At 41.2% G+C, this 20,499-nt stretch overlaps 1 protein-coding gene across 1 annotated transcript; it reads left to right on the top strand.

The window, feature by feature from the left end:
* The first annotated feature begins 781 nt into the window (after positions 1–781).
* Positions 782–20,188, top strand: LOC149445161 (cytochrome P450 2G1-like). Its single transcript, XM_089654212.1, has 9 exons — positions 782–961; positions 4,174–4,336; positions 8,180–8,329; positions 8,900–9,060; positions 10,572–10,748; positions 11,727–11,868; positions 14,016–14,203; positions 17,560–17,701; positions 18,586–20,188. Exons 1-9 carry the CDS (start codon positions 782–784, stop codon positions 18,771–18,773), a joined length of 1,491 nt encoding a protein of 496 aa, XP_089510338.1. The 3' UTR covers positions 18,774–20,188.
* The last annotated feature ends 311 nt before the right edge of the window (positions 20,189–20,499 follow it).

Raw genomic sequence — 20,499 nt, 5'->3', positions numbered from 1 at the left:
TATATGCTGTCATCTGAGTCTTTGGAGTATAGTGTCTCCCTAGCATATGGTGTCATCCTCTGTCACCCAAGACCTTGGAGTATAGCGTCTTCCTAGTAAATGGTGTCACTCAAGTCCTTGAAGAATAGTGTCTCCCTAATATACTGTGTCACCCAAGATCTTGGAGTATAGTGTCTCCCTAGTAAATGGTGTCACCCAAGTCTTGGAGTATAGTGTCTCCCTAGTATATGGTGTCACCATCATGTCATGTTAGTATTTGAAGTATAAAGCAAAATAGGGCATTTTTAAAGGTAATAGACCAGAAATAATTTACAAATTTTAAGAAGAAAACTCTTTGTCACTGTGTACAGTACATGGTGTATCTTTGAACACATACTCACAGCACAACAGCAAAGTAAATGATAACAGATACAAAGGGCTAAGAAAAATTGGTCACACGCAATCACATATATCCCAGTCTGGGATATCCAACTAAAAAAACAGCAGAATTTGGCTCAGGTTTCAGCATGGCATGGGTATGGCTAATATGGATTAGGATTAAAGGTTTAAAGAGATCACAATAAATGGTTGGTGATATTTGATATGAGCTCTGTGTGCTGTTAAAATCCTCTCTTTCAATTTACAACAAGGGCCTGCTATGAAATTACTTCTACTATAGGCAAAATTGTTATATAAAAGAATTAAGAATCCTGTGAATGTCACGTAATGTCTTTAACGAACCCCCAGATTCACTCTATATATAGAGATTCAATAGTGGGCTTGTTGACAAACTGGCAACAAGATGGATCTGACTGCACTCGGAACCTTGATCTTGGCTATATTAATCTCTTGCCTCATCATTTACTCTACATGGGACAAATTATACAGGAAAAGGAATTTACCCCCAGGACCAACTCCTCTACCTGTGGTTGGAAACCTGCTACAGATCAAAAGAGGGGAGATGGTAAAATCTCTTCTGAAGGTTAGCAATCTATATATATATATTTTTTTTTAAAGAATCTTTATTGGGTTTTCAATTATACAAAACCTGAGCAGGTTAAATATTTCAAGGGTATATCTCAACAACATAACATTTTTGGTAGTTGTACTGACAATAACCAACACAAGCAATAGTATTAGATTTGTATAGATAATCTAAACACAGAAATTCACCAAATATATGATATCTCTGAAAGGTTTTCAGAAGAGGAAGAGAAGTCAGTTGTTTGCAATAGTATCATCAGGAAAATCTGAGCAGAGACTCTGAAAACTGTTAAGAAAGAAGAAGATTGGTGTTGTGAGTCAGCGATGTAGAAGGATGCGTAAAAGTATGCGAGAACATACCTTGAGGTATATAGGTGATAACAGGTTGTGACGTAAAGGCTATGTGCCGAAGAACTGAGACTATGTTGAGTGTCATGTATATGGGTCGAAAACTACTGTTGTACGTGAAAGGAGAGAGAAAGAGAGGAAGGAGAAGACGATAAGTTAGAGGGAGCTATAGAGAGAAGGAAGAGGTGTGGGAGAGAGATTAGACTGAAGAGCAAGGAGAAAAGAAAAGAGAAGGAGAGATGATGTAGGAGCGAGCTGGATGGGCCCTTGCCAGAAGACATTGTATATGTTTAGTAGTAAGTCGAAGGGTGTATTAAGGAACTAGGGGGATGGCAGAAGTAGGCAATATGGGGTGGAGGGTACTGCAGGTGTTGTTGATTTTGTAAGGCCTCACTAGTTGGGGGATGTGAAAGGACGAAGTATAGGGGTTAGAAAAAGGGATTGAAGTATAAAGGAGACGGTGGAGAGAGTAGTGAGATAGAAGTTTAGCTTGGCTGACTAGGAGTGGTAAGAGAGTAGTAACATAATGAGCCTTGTATGCCTATGATACATAATCATGATTACAGGAGACAGGATGGATCAATATGGTATATCCGGACTACTGGATTGTGTTTCCGGGTTGGGTCATTACATATGAGTCACAGAGAAGTAGCTGTTGCTCTGGGGTCGGGAAGGACTGTTGTATATAAAGTCTCCATTTTCGATTATATTTCTCCTCTCTGTGCTGCTTAGAGGAAGATAGAAAATCAAGCTGGTCCAGATGAAGAAGGGCATTAAGGTCTGTTTTGACATCTGAGATGTCCGGGGGACTGTTGGAGACCCACTTTTTCAAAATAGCTCTTCTCGCGACCATCAGGCAGGAGAACAGCCATGGTTTTGAGGTGCGAACTGTAGCAAGCTGAGGCGGGCAAGCCCGTGGCAGAAGCTGTTCTAGATTGCCAAAAAGAAGAGGTAGGGGGTCTCTTGGTAAGTAAAGAAAAGTGATGGAGGCAATGTAATTGAGTATTTGAGTCCAGAAAGTGGATATGGGTTGGCAAGTCCAAAATCTGTGTTTTAATGAGGGTTTGTAATGACCACATAAAGGGCAGGTAGAGGCTGAAGGATTTCCACGAACATATAAGCATGGCATATAGGCATGATGCATTAGCTTGAGTTGTTGCTCCCGCCAGAACTCATTGGTGTTAAAAGCGCAGGTATTGTTGAATCCAGTGAGGATTTGATCCATTGAGAATGTGTTATCGAAGTCTGATCCAGGGAGAGTTGGTAGAGGATGTCTCTAAAGGTCGTATACAGTGTAGATTTAGAGGTCCATAGATATTAGAAATCTTATATTTGCGAATCCTGGCTAGGGTATCTATGAACGTTGAACGGAAGCGGCCAGCTTTAGCTGGTGTTATCTTATTAACATAGTTACATACTTGTAGAACATATAGAAAATGGTGAGAAGGTAGATTGAAAGAAGTTGAGATCTGTGTATATTTATTTTTTTAGCCTGTCATAAATGTGCACTGTTTTCTATTGGTGTGGCATATCCACACTGCAGGTCATACATATTAGCAGCGTTTAGATGCCTTGTAGGAGAATGAGTCACTGGCACCATAAAGCAGCATGGGGTACACCATGAAACTAATGGAGGTTGAGTACTCCTTGCAATCATGGTCACAACCACAGATAGAAAAACTTGACATTTCCTTTGTCTCTATATATTTTTATAGCATCCCCCCTTTTCCCACAGATACTAGCCTGGCATATCAGTCGTACGGCTGCCCTAGGCACGATTGAGGATTTGGAGGGAAGGATTTGTGCTAGGAGGGGAAATCTAGAGGAGAATTAATGCTAGCAGAGGGGATTTGAGGGAATTTGTGCTGGGAGAGGGGGATTTGGAAGAGGAGAGGAATTATGCTCAGAGGGGAAATTTGAAAGGTAGAGAATGTGTGCTAAGAGGGGAGATTTTGGGATGGAGTGGTTTTGAGCAGGAAGAGATTTGTACTGGAAGAGGGTAAATGTTTTGTTTAGAGAGAATTTTGACATGCAAAGGGAATTTTTGTTTAGGGGGTAAGTGTGAAGATTAGTGCTTGAATTTCTTTTGAGGGCTGGAGGGTTGTTGCTCACAGACAATGCTCAAACACTTGGGGGGAGGGCACCGTTTGGCATGTTTGCCCTGGGTGCTAGATGTCTTTGTCCCAGCATTGCCTCCATCAGTATTAATAGTAATAGTAACCATTATGCCCATCGTAATCAACAGTGGAGCTCAAAAAGTAGCCTTCTCTCTCAAGATAATGTGGTAATATGAGTAAATCTACTCTTTACCTATTCATTACAATATAAAGTAAAAGAGGAAAACATTTTATTGAAACCGCCCATTTTTAATTTAATATCATATAAATAGAAAAGTAGATATTTTCTCTCTTTATAGTTCTCTTGGCCATCTATCTCCAGAAAAAAAAATAGAAAAAAAAAAAACTTGTCTACAGCATAATTTAAAATCTTCCTTCTCCCCATATTTACCGTGTAGATGTAGAAGACTCCTTAAAATGCACCCAAATACCAAAAGTATACAGTATAGTCTATCTATAGTTGTTTTTATCCAAAATACACACAACTACACATAAACGTTTCCATTAAATCCAATTAGAAAATGTACGAATATTGGTTGAAATTTGTGTGAATTTTGGTTCAAACATTTACTAAATCTAATACATGTATCAAACCTAAAATTTATTGTAGCAATGCATTTTGGGACAGGACAATTAGGAACTGATTCATCATACCTTTAGGTAAAAAGACACAAAGTTTCAAAGTCATACAGCATACAATCTGTTAATAACCTTCTCATGTGCATATTTTTGTTTCTCTGTATAGGTGGGAGCTCAGTATGGGCCAGTGTACACCCTTTATTTTGGCCATCGACCAATAGTAATCCTACATGGTTATACGGCAGTAAAAGAAGCTCTTGTTGACTGTGGGGAGGAGTTCAGTGGCAGAGGGAGGATGCATTCAGTGGACAAAATCTTTGAAGGGTTTGGTAAGAAGTAGCTGATCATTTGTTTAAAACTGGGCATGATTATTGTCACAAGGTGGATCCAGCATGCATAGCTGTCTGTGAACAATAGATATAGGTATATTCTAAATTGGGGCTTTGAAAAGTGTAGATATGCATTCTTGGCAGGCATAGTTCTCCTCCAAGACATAAGTAATGGAGGGAGGGGGAGAAGGAGGCCCATATCAAGGTCTCACCCCTTGTTGATATTTTTTAATTGTGCTACATCCCTTATTAACAGGACACTGAAAAATATGAAAACCATAACTGAAAAACTAAAGGGGCTTTAAGAGACACCATACAATAAAATTAAGTAAGAACCATGAACATTGGACCCAAGACATGGCTATGCCTCCGGAGAGGACCTGTACTTTTGTTGATGCCAAATACACTTGCTCTGATTGGGGACTTTTGACCGGAAAATACTTTTGGATATGTAGCTTTGTCCATTTGGCGCACCTCTGCATCTCCTCCCTTTTGGATCCAATGTTCATGGTTCTTACTTGCTTCCTACAAACTTATTGATGCCAGTTTTACTTTTTATATCCTTTGAGTATACATTCATTTTTTTGGTATGGTGCCTCTTAAAGCCCATTAGTTTTTCAGTTAGGGTTTTCATATTTTTCATAGTTCTCCATCCAGCAGGTGGTGCCATGACGCACAGGTTTCTTGCTGCTGGCAATCAAATACTGTGAGGAGTTAGTGGGGGCAGGTCTGTCTTACATTGTATGTGTCTATGGATCACACAGCCTGCAGATGTGCCACTGTAGGAAGCAGATTCCTATGGTGGCATACAGAGAAGAGGAGGAGTCAAGAGCACCAGCGTAGTACCCTAGAGGAGGCAGTTCAGGGCCACTCTGTGAAATATCATTGCACAGAGCAGGTGAGTATAACATTTATTATTTTAATTTAAAAAACATTAATCCTTTACAACCAAGTCAAAACCTCAACACTCTGATGATATGGCCAGTGCCAAGGGGGAAGGTCAGAGCTTTAAGATGCTGACTGCCTGCATTTGCCAGAACCTCACCCTGAAGGTGCATGAGTAAAGATGATGGCTGGATGGTCTGCTTATTCATAGTATTTTCCACAGAGTTTATAGTCATGTATACATCTTCTTTTATGACAACATGCAAAGTGCAACGGCCATTTGTACAGTGCAAGCAGCCAATCAGTTAGTCCACTGTTGGAATAGGCAATGTGTATGCAACTCAGAATCTCTGCCTCCTGCTCTGAATCTGTTGCTGTGCTTGTCCTGTGCTGTATATCAAAGAGGAGATACTTCTTCATCCAGAACTAAGATGGCCAAGACAGTGAGACACAGAAAAGTAACCAGTACAGCAATCCAGCCAGCAATTATCATGATGTTTATCTAAACCAAGTGAGCAATTTCTTTTTGTTTTTAGGAATACAATGAGAATACTCTGCCTCATACACCATAGAAGCCTGTCAGGGATCCGGGTATGGCCAGAAATGTGTGGACTGACACAGGGAAGTAGCAGGCTTTAGGAACACAGGCGTAGTCAGAACTGGAGAGGTGAAATGGTCAGGCAGGCCGTAAGGTACTGTCAGGCACTGCCCGGCGGGATCTCTAGTGACCACAGAACAGGATTCCCCAGGGCACGGAGTCTAAGCCCCAGTCTGCCTTTTCACCAGAGCCCCTGATGGTGGGGATGGACTTGGCGCAGGACTGAGACCAGGTCGCGGCCCCCGAGTGCACCCAACTGTGGTAGAGGGGGTCCGCCGAGGGTATGTACCAGGGTAAAGCCTGATGTGAAAGGGCTGGCAGGTTCGGACAGTAGTGACTGGATCCGTGCGGGATGGATGGATGACAGTATGGAGTGTAGCGTAGTCAGACAAGTCGGGTCGGTAACGGTGGAGGCGGATCAGTACAGAGCAGCAGGCAAAGAGTAAACGGGTCACGAGCCAAGGTACAGCAACAGGAGGTCAAACAGCATAGGAGTAGGCAGAAGAATAGTCAGGGACGAGCCAGGAGTCAGAGCAGGAGATGGTCAACAGGAATCAGGATCAGGCAGGGTCGGCACAAGGTAACTTCTCTCAGGAACAGATGCACAGGAAACTAGGCACAAGATACAGGGGCTCATGGGAAACATACACCAAGGCACTGACTGCAGGTCAGGCCATTCCTTAAATACACCTCCTGCAATCAGCCTCAGGTGATGGCAGATTGCAGGAGTGAGCCTCTGGTTGCTGAGAGCACCCGCTGGCCAGCCCTGGTACTGCAGCCCACAAAGCAGGTGAGTCCCACCACCACTGGCAAGTCCATTCCTGACAAGCCACATCGGCTGATATACAATCCAATGGGTTACAAAACAAATACAACAGTCCCCCCTTAGATATTTGATGGACCCACCCCTTAGATATTTAAGAACTGTCAGGCTGGTGCATCTGTCAGATGGCAGGAGCCAGTGTCGAGAGCGGAGCATTTTTTTTCTTTTTTCAGGTCAGAGGTAGAGGCGGGCTTCGTGATTGACGTTGGCTCTACTTTGGGGGACATTGTTTTATATTTGTCTTTAATAAAGGACTTGTCAAAGACTGTCTTCTGTCATTTTTTACACTACACTTCTTTTGTGTGTGAAAGAGTAATGGTGCCTTGTACTCCATACTCATTCACAAGGGGCGGGGGGGGGGGCTGGGATATGGAGGCCCCCTTGTTAAAGGGGGCTTTTAGATCCCGATAAGCCACCCCTCAGACCCCCACAACTACCAGCCACTGTTGTGGGGAAGAGGCCCTTGTCCCCATCAGCATGGTGACAAGGTGCTTTGAGGGGGCTCTGCCCCAAAGCACCCCTCTTGTTGAGTGTATGTGGCCTCATATGGTTCAGGAGTGGGGAGGTACTCGCTACCCCCCTTTCCTGACCTACCTGGCTGTATGCTTGGATAAGTATCTGGTAAGGATTTGGGGGAGGACACATTTTTTTTAATTTTGTTAATTTTTGAATTGCTGGCAATTTTTTTTACATTCAGCTGTCAGTGGGGAATCCCACTGACAGCTAAAACATTAAAGAATGTTTTGACTACTAAAATACTGCATAACTTAATAATAACTCATGCGGTATTTTAGTAGCTGTGTAGTATCTTACCGCACACTCAGATGTGGTAAGATACCTCTTAGTGAATTGTCCTGGTTCGAAGTTCGCAGTGGAACTTTCGTTAGGTTCAAATATTCGAACACGAAGCGAACAGGGGAGTGTTTGGCCCATCACTACTTGTAATACTCTCCTTGCTTATACGCAGTACTTTAGGTCCTAACCATGGATGAGTAAAGAACTGAACCTACTTACATTGAACCTTTACAACAAATCCCCATGAGTAAGCTTTAACTTCCCCAGGTGTTTCTTTGTTCCCACTTGAACATCACAAATGGGCAGATAGCTACAAACAGAAATCCAGCTGTAAAGTGTAACTTCTAAATTACTCCAGGTTTTACCAAACCCTCAAACTGGTGGTGGTGATGGTGGACAGTCCCTTGTCCTGTACTGACAGGTGCTTATGTAAGGACATGTAAGTGTCATTCGGTGCAGTAATATTCTAAGCCTAGGCCAGCTTGATGTTGTACCCTTGGGAAAGTCCATGACATCCTGGACTCCGAGGAAGTGTATGGACTGATGTTTGCTGTCATTCATCTTGGAGCGAGGACAACAACAAACTAAAGATTATTGTAGCAAAACCCTTTTCTCCAGGGCTACATATTTTTATTATTTTTCCAAATCCATATTTCCACTTTAAATTCTTGTTAAATTGTACTGTATTCTGTATTGTTTTAAAATTGGATCATTAGCTAGTCTGTCTGAATTTGTGTTGCAGGTGTTGTGTTCAGTAACGGGGAGCGCTGGAAACAGCTCCGTCGTTTCTCCCTCACGACCCTAAGAAATTTTGGGATGGGGAAGAGGAGTATTGAGGAGAGAATCCAGGAGGAAGCTCAGTGCTTGATCAAAGAGCTTCACAACTTCAAACGTATGTGTTTACACCGCATATCTGCTTATATACTGTATGGGCAAACTTAAATTCTCTCAGTTTCTTGGGAAGCATGGGCATTTGGGACTTTTTAATCTTTTTTTGTGATGATGTTTTTCACCCTTTTTTCCACATATTTTGCCATCAATTTATGGCTGAATTTTAAAACTATAATTCATTTTTAATTTAATTCTAATTTTAATATAATATTTAAATTGAAATTAAAATTTTTCACCATTTAATAAAAAACTGATAGACGTATTTACCAGAAGGTGAAATGTGGACAAAAGCTATATTTTACTTTGAATGAAACATTTGTCCTCAGAATGATTTTGCCTTTAAGCTTCTAAGTAGAAAACCTTTATTTTTTAAGTTTTATAATTGCTGTAAGGGACAAAACTGCTTGCAGAACTACAGAAGTTTCTAGCAGGCTGGCTGCATATGGACTTGCAGCTTTACATAAAAAAGTACTATTCTTCCAATTCCTCCATTAACAGTCACTAACCTGTGTGCATACTCGCGTTTAACAATACAATTTATATTATATTTTGTTTTTCATCTCATTCACAGAAAAGTCTGTAGATCCTAGGAATATCCTTGCTCAAGCCATCTCCAATGTCATCTGCTCAGTTGTCTTTGGAAACCGCTTTGAGTATGAAGATCTGAAATTTTTGAAGCTAATAAGCTTATTCAATGAAACATTCCAGATAATGAGCTCTACCTGTGGGCAGGTACCTACATTCACTACAGACACCCTGATTTATGTGTATTTCAATTTTGGCCACTTTTCAAAAAAAGTGTATGCATTATAGGGCAGCACCGTGGCTGGCACTCCTGCCCTGGTTGGAATCTTGCTCAGGATATTTAGTTAGCCCTAGCTCAATGCATGCACTGCATTAAAGCCCCACTCTGGGATCAATGTACACGTAAAGTAAAACTGTTTACTTCAATCGCAAGCAAGTTAAAATCCTTTTACTTAATTATGCTTGCACATGATTGTGTATTCCAATTGAGCACAGCTTCTCCTTGCTTAATAAACGTAGTAAATTTTCAGATTGCTAAGTGAAAAGTATCTACTTCTTTAGTAAATCAACCCCTATTATGATTATATTTCAGAAGGCATTTGACAGGGGGTGAGAAAGCCTTATATGGTCTCCCAACCATTGTGGGGAGGGTTTGGTCTGGCACCATTCACTTGATTGCTTCACTTTTGTCCAGCTATAACACCCACTGATATGACAGGGGAGGATAAATTTTGCTATGAATCATTTCAGCTTGGGGGAAGCAAAAAAACTGGTTCAACCGCCTGTTTTTATCTCCCTCCATCCCCAACCATAACTATAAACTAGGACTTAGTCCCTGCTTCAGCAGAATAAAGTGATGACAGGTGCTGTAATTTAACCAAAATAGGCCACTTTGGGGGGCTTAAGTTCTATTTATGTGAAAGATTTTACTAGGAACAAAAATTCTATTTTTCACAAAGTTGTGCTGAAAGTATGTGTATGTCCAATGACTCAGCCCTGGTTCACATATATGCGGCCACACAGGCCGTGTTTTGTGCGGGCACGAGAGCCCATTCATTTGAAAGGACTCCTGTGCCCTGTGACACGCAGGGAAGAAGTCCCTGCACTTCTTCTGAAAACTGAATCTCAGTCCGCATTCCTCTGTGTGGGTGGCGTGGCTGCACTGATTTTGGTGCGGATCCACAGAGGCACCACCCGCACATTTGTGAACCTAGCCTAAAACTTCATGTAGGATTTTACGTGTCAATGTAATATCAAAAGTCATTTTTAATATCTTTATATTTGCAGCTTTCATAAAATAATATCTGGTAATCCTGTCATAAGATGCTTGTTTAGGCACTTCTTGTTATAGGGTGACAACACTCTTTGTCTCCCCACTGTGCTCCACATTTGTCACCCTGTTATAATTTTAATGGTATCTACAAATGACTTTTTTAACAAAACATGTGGAGGCATACTCCACTAATTACACCATCAGAAAAACCTGCTCTGGGGAATGCCATGTGATTCACACAACTTTCACGCTTTCCCACATATGATTCAGTTAGAAAATGGATAAATCTAGTTGTGTGAGTCTTGGATAAAACATTGATAAATAGAGCCCTAAGCATTTCATTACTTGGCATTATGAAGTTTAGATTGTAAACGTATTGACTGCCTTTAGGCAATGCAAACAGTTATTCTGAAAGACACTTTGTTAAAGTAAGGCTTTTTTTTAGCTGCAGGAAATAATCCCAAAGATAATGGATTATGTTCCTGGGCCGCACCAGAGAATCAATCCCATTTTGGAGAGGCTGCTGGCATTTGTGTCCGAGAGGATCAAGATGAACCAAGCAACATTGGACCCAAGTTCACCAAGAGATTACATTGATTGTTTCATCACTAAAATGCAGCAGGTACAATTAAAAGTATATAGAGTTTCCATAAACATGGTTGATCTACTTTAATTACATTCCTCACTTCCAAAATACCAAAAGCTTCAAAATAAAGGTAAAAAAAAAAAGTTAAGAAATAACTACCTCAATCCTGACTTCCAACACTTCCAGGAGACACAGATGACATCATCATACCTCACCAAAATTCCACAAGAATGCACCCCATTAATGTGCTTCAATGCATTTCTTTGGAATTTTGAGCTTAAACCTTTCCCAGGAGGCAGCGGTAAGGCACTGGAACACCATTGCACTTCCTAGAAGCATCAGAAGCGAGTGACAAGGCATTTAGGAATTATATTTTGTGCTCTATTAACACAGCCTTTTAGTTTGTTTTGTTCTAAGATGTAAGAGCTTATAAACTATTCTATGTGTTGTAGACATCAAAAGTTTAAAGGTGGAGGGAACCATTGTCTAACCCTTGGTAATTAATCTGCGGTCCTTTCGCCATTATTGTGCTGCAGAGAGTAGTCTATGTTTTCCATACCTAAGGTCTTACTCAAGCCATTTAAGGAAATATATTCTTTATTCCGCCTTCCACACTATCCTGGTTTTTTTCTGCACAGTCCATCTATTTTTTTCTGTTTATGATTTTATAGTTAACCTTGTGGAGAAAGATATCAAATGTGTTACAAGAAAATTTTAAGAAGGTTGTATGGAGCACAAATGTGGACTGATAGTGATCTCTTGCAGTTTAAAGTAATGTATCTCCAGTCTATGATTGTCTCCTAAAGTCTCCAACAAATCCTCTAACATGAATCACATTTACTAAATATATTGCATAGCCCATTGGAATATGTCAAAAACTGCACTTGAGGCCTATAACAAATGAGTTGACCCCCATTAGTCTAAACCATGCTTACCTGCCCTAATTTATAGAATGTGAAGTGCAGGGAACAAAGTGTTTTCAATGGATTAACATACTTTCACCTATTATTTCAGGACAATGAAGACCCTGCCTCTGAATTTAATATGAAGAACTTACTTTTGACTGTTCTCAATTTATTTTTTGCTGGGACAGAGACAGTCAGTACGACTCTAAGACATGGATTCCTCATTCTCCTGAAATATCCAGAGATACAAGGTAATATTAAATCCTTTTCCCTTTGGGGCCACTCATAATTCAACCCAATCCAAATTATCCAGGCATGCAGACTGGGTGTCCAGGAAAAAATGGAACAGCAAATGTGTGCCCTCCCTCCTGAAACATGTTAGTATATGTAAGCTGAAGAAGAAGAAAATAAATGGCACAGAGTCCTCCTAAAAACTGATACCAGAACCTTATACAGTCATGTAGCCTGGCTAGCCAGGAAAGGGAGGTGCAAGGAGCATGCCCCCTACTCCTGAACCACATGCCTTCAACATTGGGAAGGTGTCTGGCTTGGTGGATGTGGGGGTCTACAAGGGGGCTTATACATATTTTGAAGCCTCTTTTAAAACAAAGAGGCCTCCAGATGTATGGACCCCTCCCTGTGAATGATTATTGAGTACTTAGTACTTCTCGTTAGTAATTCACATAAAACAAAGTAATTAAAATCAAGATATTGTGAAACAAAAACATGCCCCACAATGTAGATTCAACGACAATCATGTCGTCAAGTGATGTGAAGCCATCGTCAGTTATGATGAGTGACTCTCCAATGATTCACCATCACAGGAATGAAAACCCGCGCCTGTATAATCCTCTGTTGTCCTATTCCCAATTAAAATGACAGTACTCCAGCCTGTTGCTGAATGTCAACAAACCATCAGGTGGTCCCAGGTGATGTCATTGACCAACTGACCAAATTCTAAGCGGTAATGGCGGTTGGGAGGCCAGGGCATGTCATTTATTGGCAGTAGTAGTACCAAAACTAAGTGAATGATTCTGGCTGTAGTAGCGCATGAGGGGGTACTGGTGAATTCTGCCAATTTAGTTTGCATGTTTGGTGTGGATCAACTTGAATTTAAAGATCAACCCTACCTGTTTTTTGTATGAGTATGCCATGAGTCCTGCAGAAACTGGGAGAGGCTACCTCTTGAGTGAGGAAGAAAGAGAGAGCGAAAAACTACTGGTAAAGTACAACTAAAGGCTCTTATATGACACTCTAAACAAGTAGCAAATTAAGCAACTATGTAATGCACAAAACCCATAAAGCAAACAATTAAATGACTGAGCCAAATCCTCCTTCCTTTGTGACTCACACACTCCTCCTTCCAGACACTGCAGCTCACAGTGAGTGGGTTTCAGCAACAGAAGCACTGCTATCATACCAGATAGCAGGAGGCAGGACTAGGTATGGCCAGGTGATGGTTGACAACCTACAGGCCTAAAGTGGTAGTAAACCACATCCAAAATGTCTGCAAGGTAAAAGCATAATGTGCTAGTTGCAGGGGTTAGCAAAAACTAAGTGAATATGAACTTATATTATTCTGCCTTAAAATTGAAAACCTTCTCTTACCAGGATCCCCCCAGCCCCCTAAATATTGACCTGAGCGCAATTTCCATATCTCTCTCTTTTCACTGGCCATGGATGCAGTAGTGAGAGCCATTGGCTCCTGCTTTTGTTAATCACAGCCTTTGAGAAGGGAGCACAGAATGCGACTCAGGATTAAGCCAGCACAAGTGTCCCCATAGCAATCGGCTTGCTACTGGGGCACTCAACAGAGGGGAGGAGCCAGGAGCACAAGCAAAGGACCCCAAAAGAGGTGGATTATGGCTATTTTGTGCAATGCCATTGCACAGAGCAGGTAAGTCTCATGTGTTTATAATTATTAAAAAAAAACAAAAGTTTACAAGCACTTTAAGTTCAGTTCTGCAGCTTATATTTTTCATGATAGACCATAGTTCTACTTTAGAAGATATTGTTGACTCTGCAGAGTTGCCTAAAGAAACAGCCAAGACCAACTTTATTAACACAACCATATGAACTGTGATATAATTTTCAATAGAAAGATGGATCTTTTCAATCAGTACAAACATAGAACTTCCATAACCCACCTCATCTTCTGTGGTTGTACCTACACCCTTAGAAAGATGCCTTCAGTTGCAATGGCCATCTTTTATTCCTATGGGTCTCTAACATACCCAGGAGAAAAACGTTTCCACACCTTGGAGGGTAAACATTGTGTAGGCTGACCTGTAATTTAGCAGGGATTATGGTAGTATTGCAGACATCACTGTTAAACTGTATACTATGCCATAAACGTTAAAATTGTTGAGATTTTGGCCACATGCTTTTCTCGTAATAGATAAGTTATATAAGGAAATCGACTCGGTGATTGGTCAGAACCGCAGTCCGAATATTGAGGACCGGAGCAAAATGCCTTATATGGATGCCGTTATCCATGAGATACAGAGGTTTAGTGATGTCATCCCAATGAATGTTCCCCATACTGTCATTAGAGATACAACATTCCGAGGATTCACCATCCCCAAGGCAAGCGGCATAACTTCTATTCCTGCATATGAATGTTGTTAAAGCATATCTTACTCAAACGTCACAAAATACATTGAGCAAGTGTAATAAATTGAAATGTAGCATTATTCTCCTGTTGATCAGTAGGACCCGGAGAGCACAAAATGAGTGTCACCTCTGCGGTGATATTTTACAGCCATACAAATATCAGACAGCTGTACATGTTGGGACAGTTGCATGCAGCCTTTAGAAATGCAAACGCTTTGAAATGTTTTCCTTCTGGCATGCATCCATGTAGCACAGAAGCAGTGGACAGACTTCAGTTAGCATAAGTAGGTATATGTTTAGCTGGATTTGCTCTTTAAGTTTTTACAGTCTGGCCGAGAGAGAGAGAGAGAGAGAGGGGGGGGGGGGAGAGAGACAGAGAATTGAGTAGTCTAGTTTAACCACTTTCCTACAGGGCACTTTTACCCCCTTCCTGCCCAGGCCAATTTCCAGCTTTCAGCGCTGTCACACTTCGAATGACAATTGCGCGGTCATGCAACACTGTACCCATATGAAATTTTTATAATTTTTTGGTGACAGATAGAGCTTTATTTTGGTGGTATTTAATCACCTCTGGGATTTTTATTTTTTCTTAAACAAACCAAAAATCACTGAAAATTTTGAAAAAAATGTTTTTTCTTAGTTTTTGTTATACAATTTTGTAAATAAGTGATTTTTCTCCTTCACTGATGTGCGCTAATGAGGCTGCAGTGATGGGCACTGATAGGCTGCACTGATGGACACTGATAGGTGGCACTGATGAGGAGGCAGTGGTAGGTTGCACTGATGGGCATTGACAGGCATCACTGATGGGCACTGAAAGGCAGCACTGTTACATGACACTGATATATGGCACTGATATATGGCACTGATAGGCGGCACTGACTAGCACTGATAGGCAGCACTGACTGGCACTGATAGGCATCACTGACTGGCACTGATAGGCGGCACTGACTGGCACTGATAGGCGGCACTGACTGGCACTGATAGACGGCACTGACTGGCACTGATAGGTGGCACTGATTGGCATTGATAGGTGGCACTGACTGACACTGATGGGTGACATTGAAAGACAGCTCAGATGGGCACTAATATGTGGCATTGATGTGCACTGGTATGCACTGATATGTGGCATTGATGTGGCACTGATGGGCACTGGCACGTGGCACTGATGAGCACTGACTACTGGCACTGATGGACACTGACAGGTGGCACTTCTGGGGCTACACTGATCATCAGGGCACACTGATCATCAGTGCCCTGATTATCAGTGTACATGTCCCCTCCGCGTAAAGTCGATTACCGGCTCTCCTCTCTTCTCGAGCTGGCAGCATGACAGCTCGAGAGGAGAGAAATGCCGATAACCGGCATTTCCGTGTTTACATGTGATCAGCTGTGATTGGACACAGTTGATCACATGACCGAGCCAACATCTTCGGCTCTTTCCGTGATCCGCTGTGTCCGAGGGACACAGCGCACCAGCGATCGCCGCACTGCGCGTTCCCTGAGCCGCGCATGCACAGTGAGAATGGAAGGACATCATATGACGTCCTATCAGAACGAGAGAATCACCTTGCGCTCGTCATTGTACTATATGGCGGGCAGAAGGTGGTTAAAGTGGTTGTAAACCTCACACATGAATATGGAAAATGCATATCGCTCTACAGTGTGTACATGTCACAATTAAAAGCACAAAGTGACCTTTCTGTCTGCTTCTTCATTCCTCTGCTATCAGCATGAATAAACTTCTGACAAGTTTCCTGACACCAAGAGAAAAATGGTGACGGAGGAGGGATCTCCAGCTGATTGACAGCCTCAGCTCTATTCCTGTGTGCTGTGTGAAAGGGAGTGTGTCCCTTCCCTCCAATCAGCTTCCAGAGCTTTCCTCACTGAATGCTGCAGAGTGTAACTTCAGCTCTCCACCCCTTTTTTTCTGAACTCTAACACCCTGGTCACACCGATCCCGACCCCGAAATTGCGCAACTTACAATTAAGTCGCACAATTTCAAAGTCTGATTACATGCCGATTTGAGGTGTGATTTGAAAGACATAGATGTCTATGCAAATCACACCAAAAGTAGTGCATGGACTACTTTAGAAATCAGTGCAGCTCCGACCAAGTCAGAGCCACACTGCTGTAATTGCAGACAGGGTGCGACTTGCCATGCGATTTGCAAGTCGTATGGCATGAAACTCGCATGCCAATTCACACCCGGTATGACCGGTGTCTTAGACAACTAAAAATTCAGCACTTTGACCCCCGGTTCATATATATGCTGCCTTGCAGGCCATGTTTTGCACGGGCACGAGAGCCCATTCATTTGAATGGACTCCCGTGTAATCCCGCTGTAATTGCAGACAGGGTGCGACTTGCCATGCGATTTGCAAGTCGTATGGCATGAAAATCGCATGCCAATTCACACCCGGTATGACCGGTATCTTAGACAACTAAAAATTCAGCACTTTGACCCCCGGTTCATATATATGCTGCCTTGCAGGCCGTGTTTTGCACGGGCACGAGAGCCCATTCATTTGAATGGACTCCCGTGCCCGTGACACGCAGGGAAGAAGTCCCTGCACTTCTTTTGAAAACGCAGCCCGCACGGGAACCTCGGTTCCCAGTACGGTTGCGTTTTCCAGTGCGAGTGGTGTGCCATTAGAATTAATGGCACCCGCCCACAGGTCCGCATTTCTCTGTGCGGATGGTGTGGTTGCACGGATTTTCATGCGGATCCGCAGGTACAACGTATGTAGGAGGATTTTTTTCTTCTCTGTGTATCACCTGAGGCCAGTCACTTCACTGGGTATATGTAAGCATTTACAACCACTTTAAAGTATAAAATAATAACAGTGTAATTCCAGCTAATTTCAGATGGTGAAGAATTGAAAGAATTATACCCTAAAGTGAAACAATGAAAAAAATATATCTAGCTATTCAGTTTTGTATATATTTAATCATCTACAAATTTCAACATACCAATAATATGCTGTATGCTGTCTACCCACAACCTTCAGCACACATACAGTAAGATTATGGAATACGTGAGGTTATGCACTGGGAGGCAATCAGGAGGTGTTAATTACAAATTGTAATGTTACAAATATGGTGCTTTTTATTTAGTTCAGTAAATCTACAGATATAAAACCTGGAAGCTGATTGGTTTCTATGCAGAGCTGCACCAGATTTTACACCCTCCGTGTTAGTAAATCAACCCCAATATCTATTCAAACTGTATACATTTATTAGGAACATAATCTGTTTTATTATATCTCTTTTATAATCACACTTCATAATTTTATCTTTTCGTAATACCGCTCTTTCCTCAACCCAGGGAACAGATGTCTTCCCTCTGCTGTGTACTGTCTTGAGAGATCCCAGTCAGTTCTCCACACCTGACAAATTCAATCCTGGCCATTTCCTTGATGAATCCGGGAGTTTTAAGAAGAGTGATGCTTTCATGCCATTTTCCATAGGTATATCTCACATTTATTTAAAAAAAAGTAAAATTAAAATAAAAAAAAAAACAACAAAGGTAAACTAAATTAAGAAACAAGCCACAAGCTGCAGTATGTGAATTTAAAATATAATTAGATCTGATTTATTTATTACTTTTTTTCCATTAAAAGGAATGTATGCATCTAATTTGTCATGTATTTTTTTATGTCAAAAATAGAGATGAGTAAAATTAAGAGTTAAGAGTTAGTGAAAACTGGGAGATTTTGGTAAAATGTTGTCATTTAGGCTCAATGCATTGGAATCAATGAGGAAGGTGAAATTATTGAGGCTACAGAAGCTCCCTTAAAGTATTACTAAACCCACAACCAAAAAATCAGTCTGTATACTGTATGCAGTAAAGCATGCTTGTTATACTCACGGTGGAACCTAAGGGGTTAATCTGTAGCATTGTGTAAAAAGGATGTTTGATTCTGTTTTCTCTGATCCTCCCCTTCTTCTACTGTCCCCAATCCATCTTCTGATATAGAACAGTGCCTTGGGAGCAAGCTGCACATGGTCAGTTTGGTGTATTGCTAGAGAGTTTTTTTTCTTGGGAGAGTACATGTGATCGGCACAGGGCCAATCAGCACTGTCTAGACAGAGGGTCAGGGGTCCTGAAGCCTCATAGGACATCCAGGCAAAATTAGTGATTTTTGTGGCAAAATTAATTCACCAAATCACTCCTCTCAGCCCCAGTTAGGACTAAAACATTTTTTTTTCTTGGGCAATATGAAAGGTTAACTATGACTATTTTGTGTTTTTGTTTCAAACCAGAGTGTGGCACTGTAGTCTGCTTTCTGCATTTATTCTAGGCTATCCTTTTGTGCTGTGCCAAGAAAAAACAGTTTGTTCTGTGTTTCAGGGAGGAGGATTTGTCTAGGAGAAGGTTTGGCCCGGATGGAGCTCTTTCTCTTCCTTACAACCATTTTGCAGAATTTTAAGCTCATCTCCGAGACAAAATTTACAGAAGAAGATATTGCTCCACGAATGACTGGATTTGCCAATGTTCCCATAGACTATAAGCTATCCTTTATACCTCGCCTATTGTAACTTAGAAACAGAAATTCAGACATTGACATTTGTAAGAATATAAATCTCCACTCTCAAAGTCCAGCTTTACTTTTTATTAAATATGTCTTAATGTAAGACCCCTAGAGAGGATGCCCTGCTTCCACACTGATCTTTTTTTCTAGGGGTCTGCTAGATGCACTCAGCTCAGTTAGAAGATAGGTCAGTTTTATAGCCTGTCACTCCTATTCAGACATCAGGCAAACACAAATAAAAGCATAAAAAAAGTAGTTCATAGCAACTGGAAAATGGGGATTTAGATTATTACGGATGCCAATTGCTAACTGACTTTCTTTACTATCAAGTTAAGCCCAATTTTTCAAATATGGAATAAAATGACTTATGTGGAAAAATAACTTTGCTGTTATTGATAATTCCTCGGCTTTGTACATAATAATTCTTAGACATTTACCTTTTCCTTTACTGTGCAGTATCCATGTTTACAAATATACTATGTTGCCTTGCTTTCCTCGTTTTCAAAACTCTTCACAGCTTAAAAGAGAGAAATAAATACGTTTACGTTTCTGACCTTCTTCTGAAAATACCAGTTGCCTGACTGGGTTTAACATTTTCTTAGTCACTGACCTACAGTAGGACAAGCATGCAACAACTAAAGCTAATGGTTAGTCAGTCTGATGTCTACTCAGAATACAGAAACTGTTGGATTACCAGGCACTTGGCAAGATGGCGTAGTGAGTAGGATCATGACTCAATGTTAAGAGAGGACTATAATCCCACCATATTGGAAATTTACATACCAGTTTGATTGCTTTGATCATTTGGCAGTTTGCCATCACAACAATTCAGATATGCAAAATATTGATATTGCTCAAGCTGGAACTAAAGAGACCCTATCTCTTCTAAATATGAAAAAAATATGTACAAGCTTTGTTGCCACTACTGTAATCATGTTGCAGCCAGGCTCCTCTCATTCCTTCAACTCCACAACTCTGTCCATATTTTATCATGGTTACATAGTTTGCCTGTTTCTGCTACGGTCCCTCCATCTTATGGCGTGGCACAGATGATCAGCATCAAACACATACCTGATGGCAGCTCTGAGGCGAGACACATATTCTACGTTTTTGCTGTTGTATATATAGGACTTGAATGTAAAGAAATGGTCAACCCACCCTCATTGGAGCAACATGACCTTTTAAGGACTTGGTCAGTTTGTAATGATATTCCTTTAGCATGAAGTCATCTAAGGTAACTAGACTTTGGAGGCTTTCTTAGATATTGTGAGAAAACTTTAAGGAAACATGAAATATGCAATTTCCTCATGAAATGAGGACAAGAAGATCAGACCGGACCATACCAGACTGTATTGCAAAACTCATCAAAGTACCTTTTAAACACTGTTATGTGCCTTCTTCAATAAAAACTCCCTGTTCTCATCTCTGCTCAAGGACTTCATCTGTGTGCATATGTTTAAAATGAGATAAACTTCAGCAAGTAAAAGTGAAAGGCTAGCACTAAACGCAAAAGTTGTCCAACTGGTATTGCTTTCCTAAAGGTTTGTATTTATGTTAGTGTAAGTGATCTGGTTACAAAGCAAGCAGCTTCTATATCTTAGCAGACATCCACAGTTTCCTTGGTTTCTAGAAAAAAAAAAAAGTCTGGCTTTGGCAGTTGTCAGAACGGTACTTGCCCGACTGCATTGTGCCAAGTGTAAAGTTTGGTGGAGGGGGATTATGGTGTGGGGTTG

Source organism: Staurois parvus, unplaced genomic scaffold, assembly GCF_062004578.1.
Source record: "Staurois parvus isolate SC_StPar_1 unplaced genomic scaffold, SC_StPar_1.0 ptg000746l, whole genome shotgun sequence".
Classification (NCBI taxonomy): Eukaryota; Metazoa; Chordata; class Amphibia; order Anura; family Ranidae; genus Staurois; species Staurois parvus.
This window is presented reverse-complemented; position numbering and strand designations above follow the sequence as displayed.

Bases quoted from the DNA above. Each gene is read 5' to 3' on its own strand.
- LOC149445161 (XM_089654212.1), top strand. From the start codon at position 782: ATGGATCTGACTGCACTCGGAACCTTGATCTTGGCTATATTAATCTCT. The intron at 14,204-17,559 runs GCAAGCGGCATA...TCCTCAACCCAG, and splicing joins GAGGATTCACCATCCCCAAG to GGAACAGATGTCTTCCCTCT. The intron at 17,702-18,585 runs GTATATCTCACA...TCTGTGTTTCAG, and splicing joins TTTCATGCCATTTTCCATAG to GGAGGAGGATTTGTCTAGGA.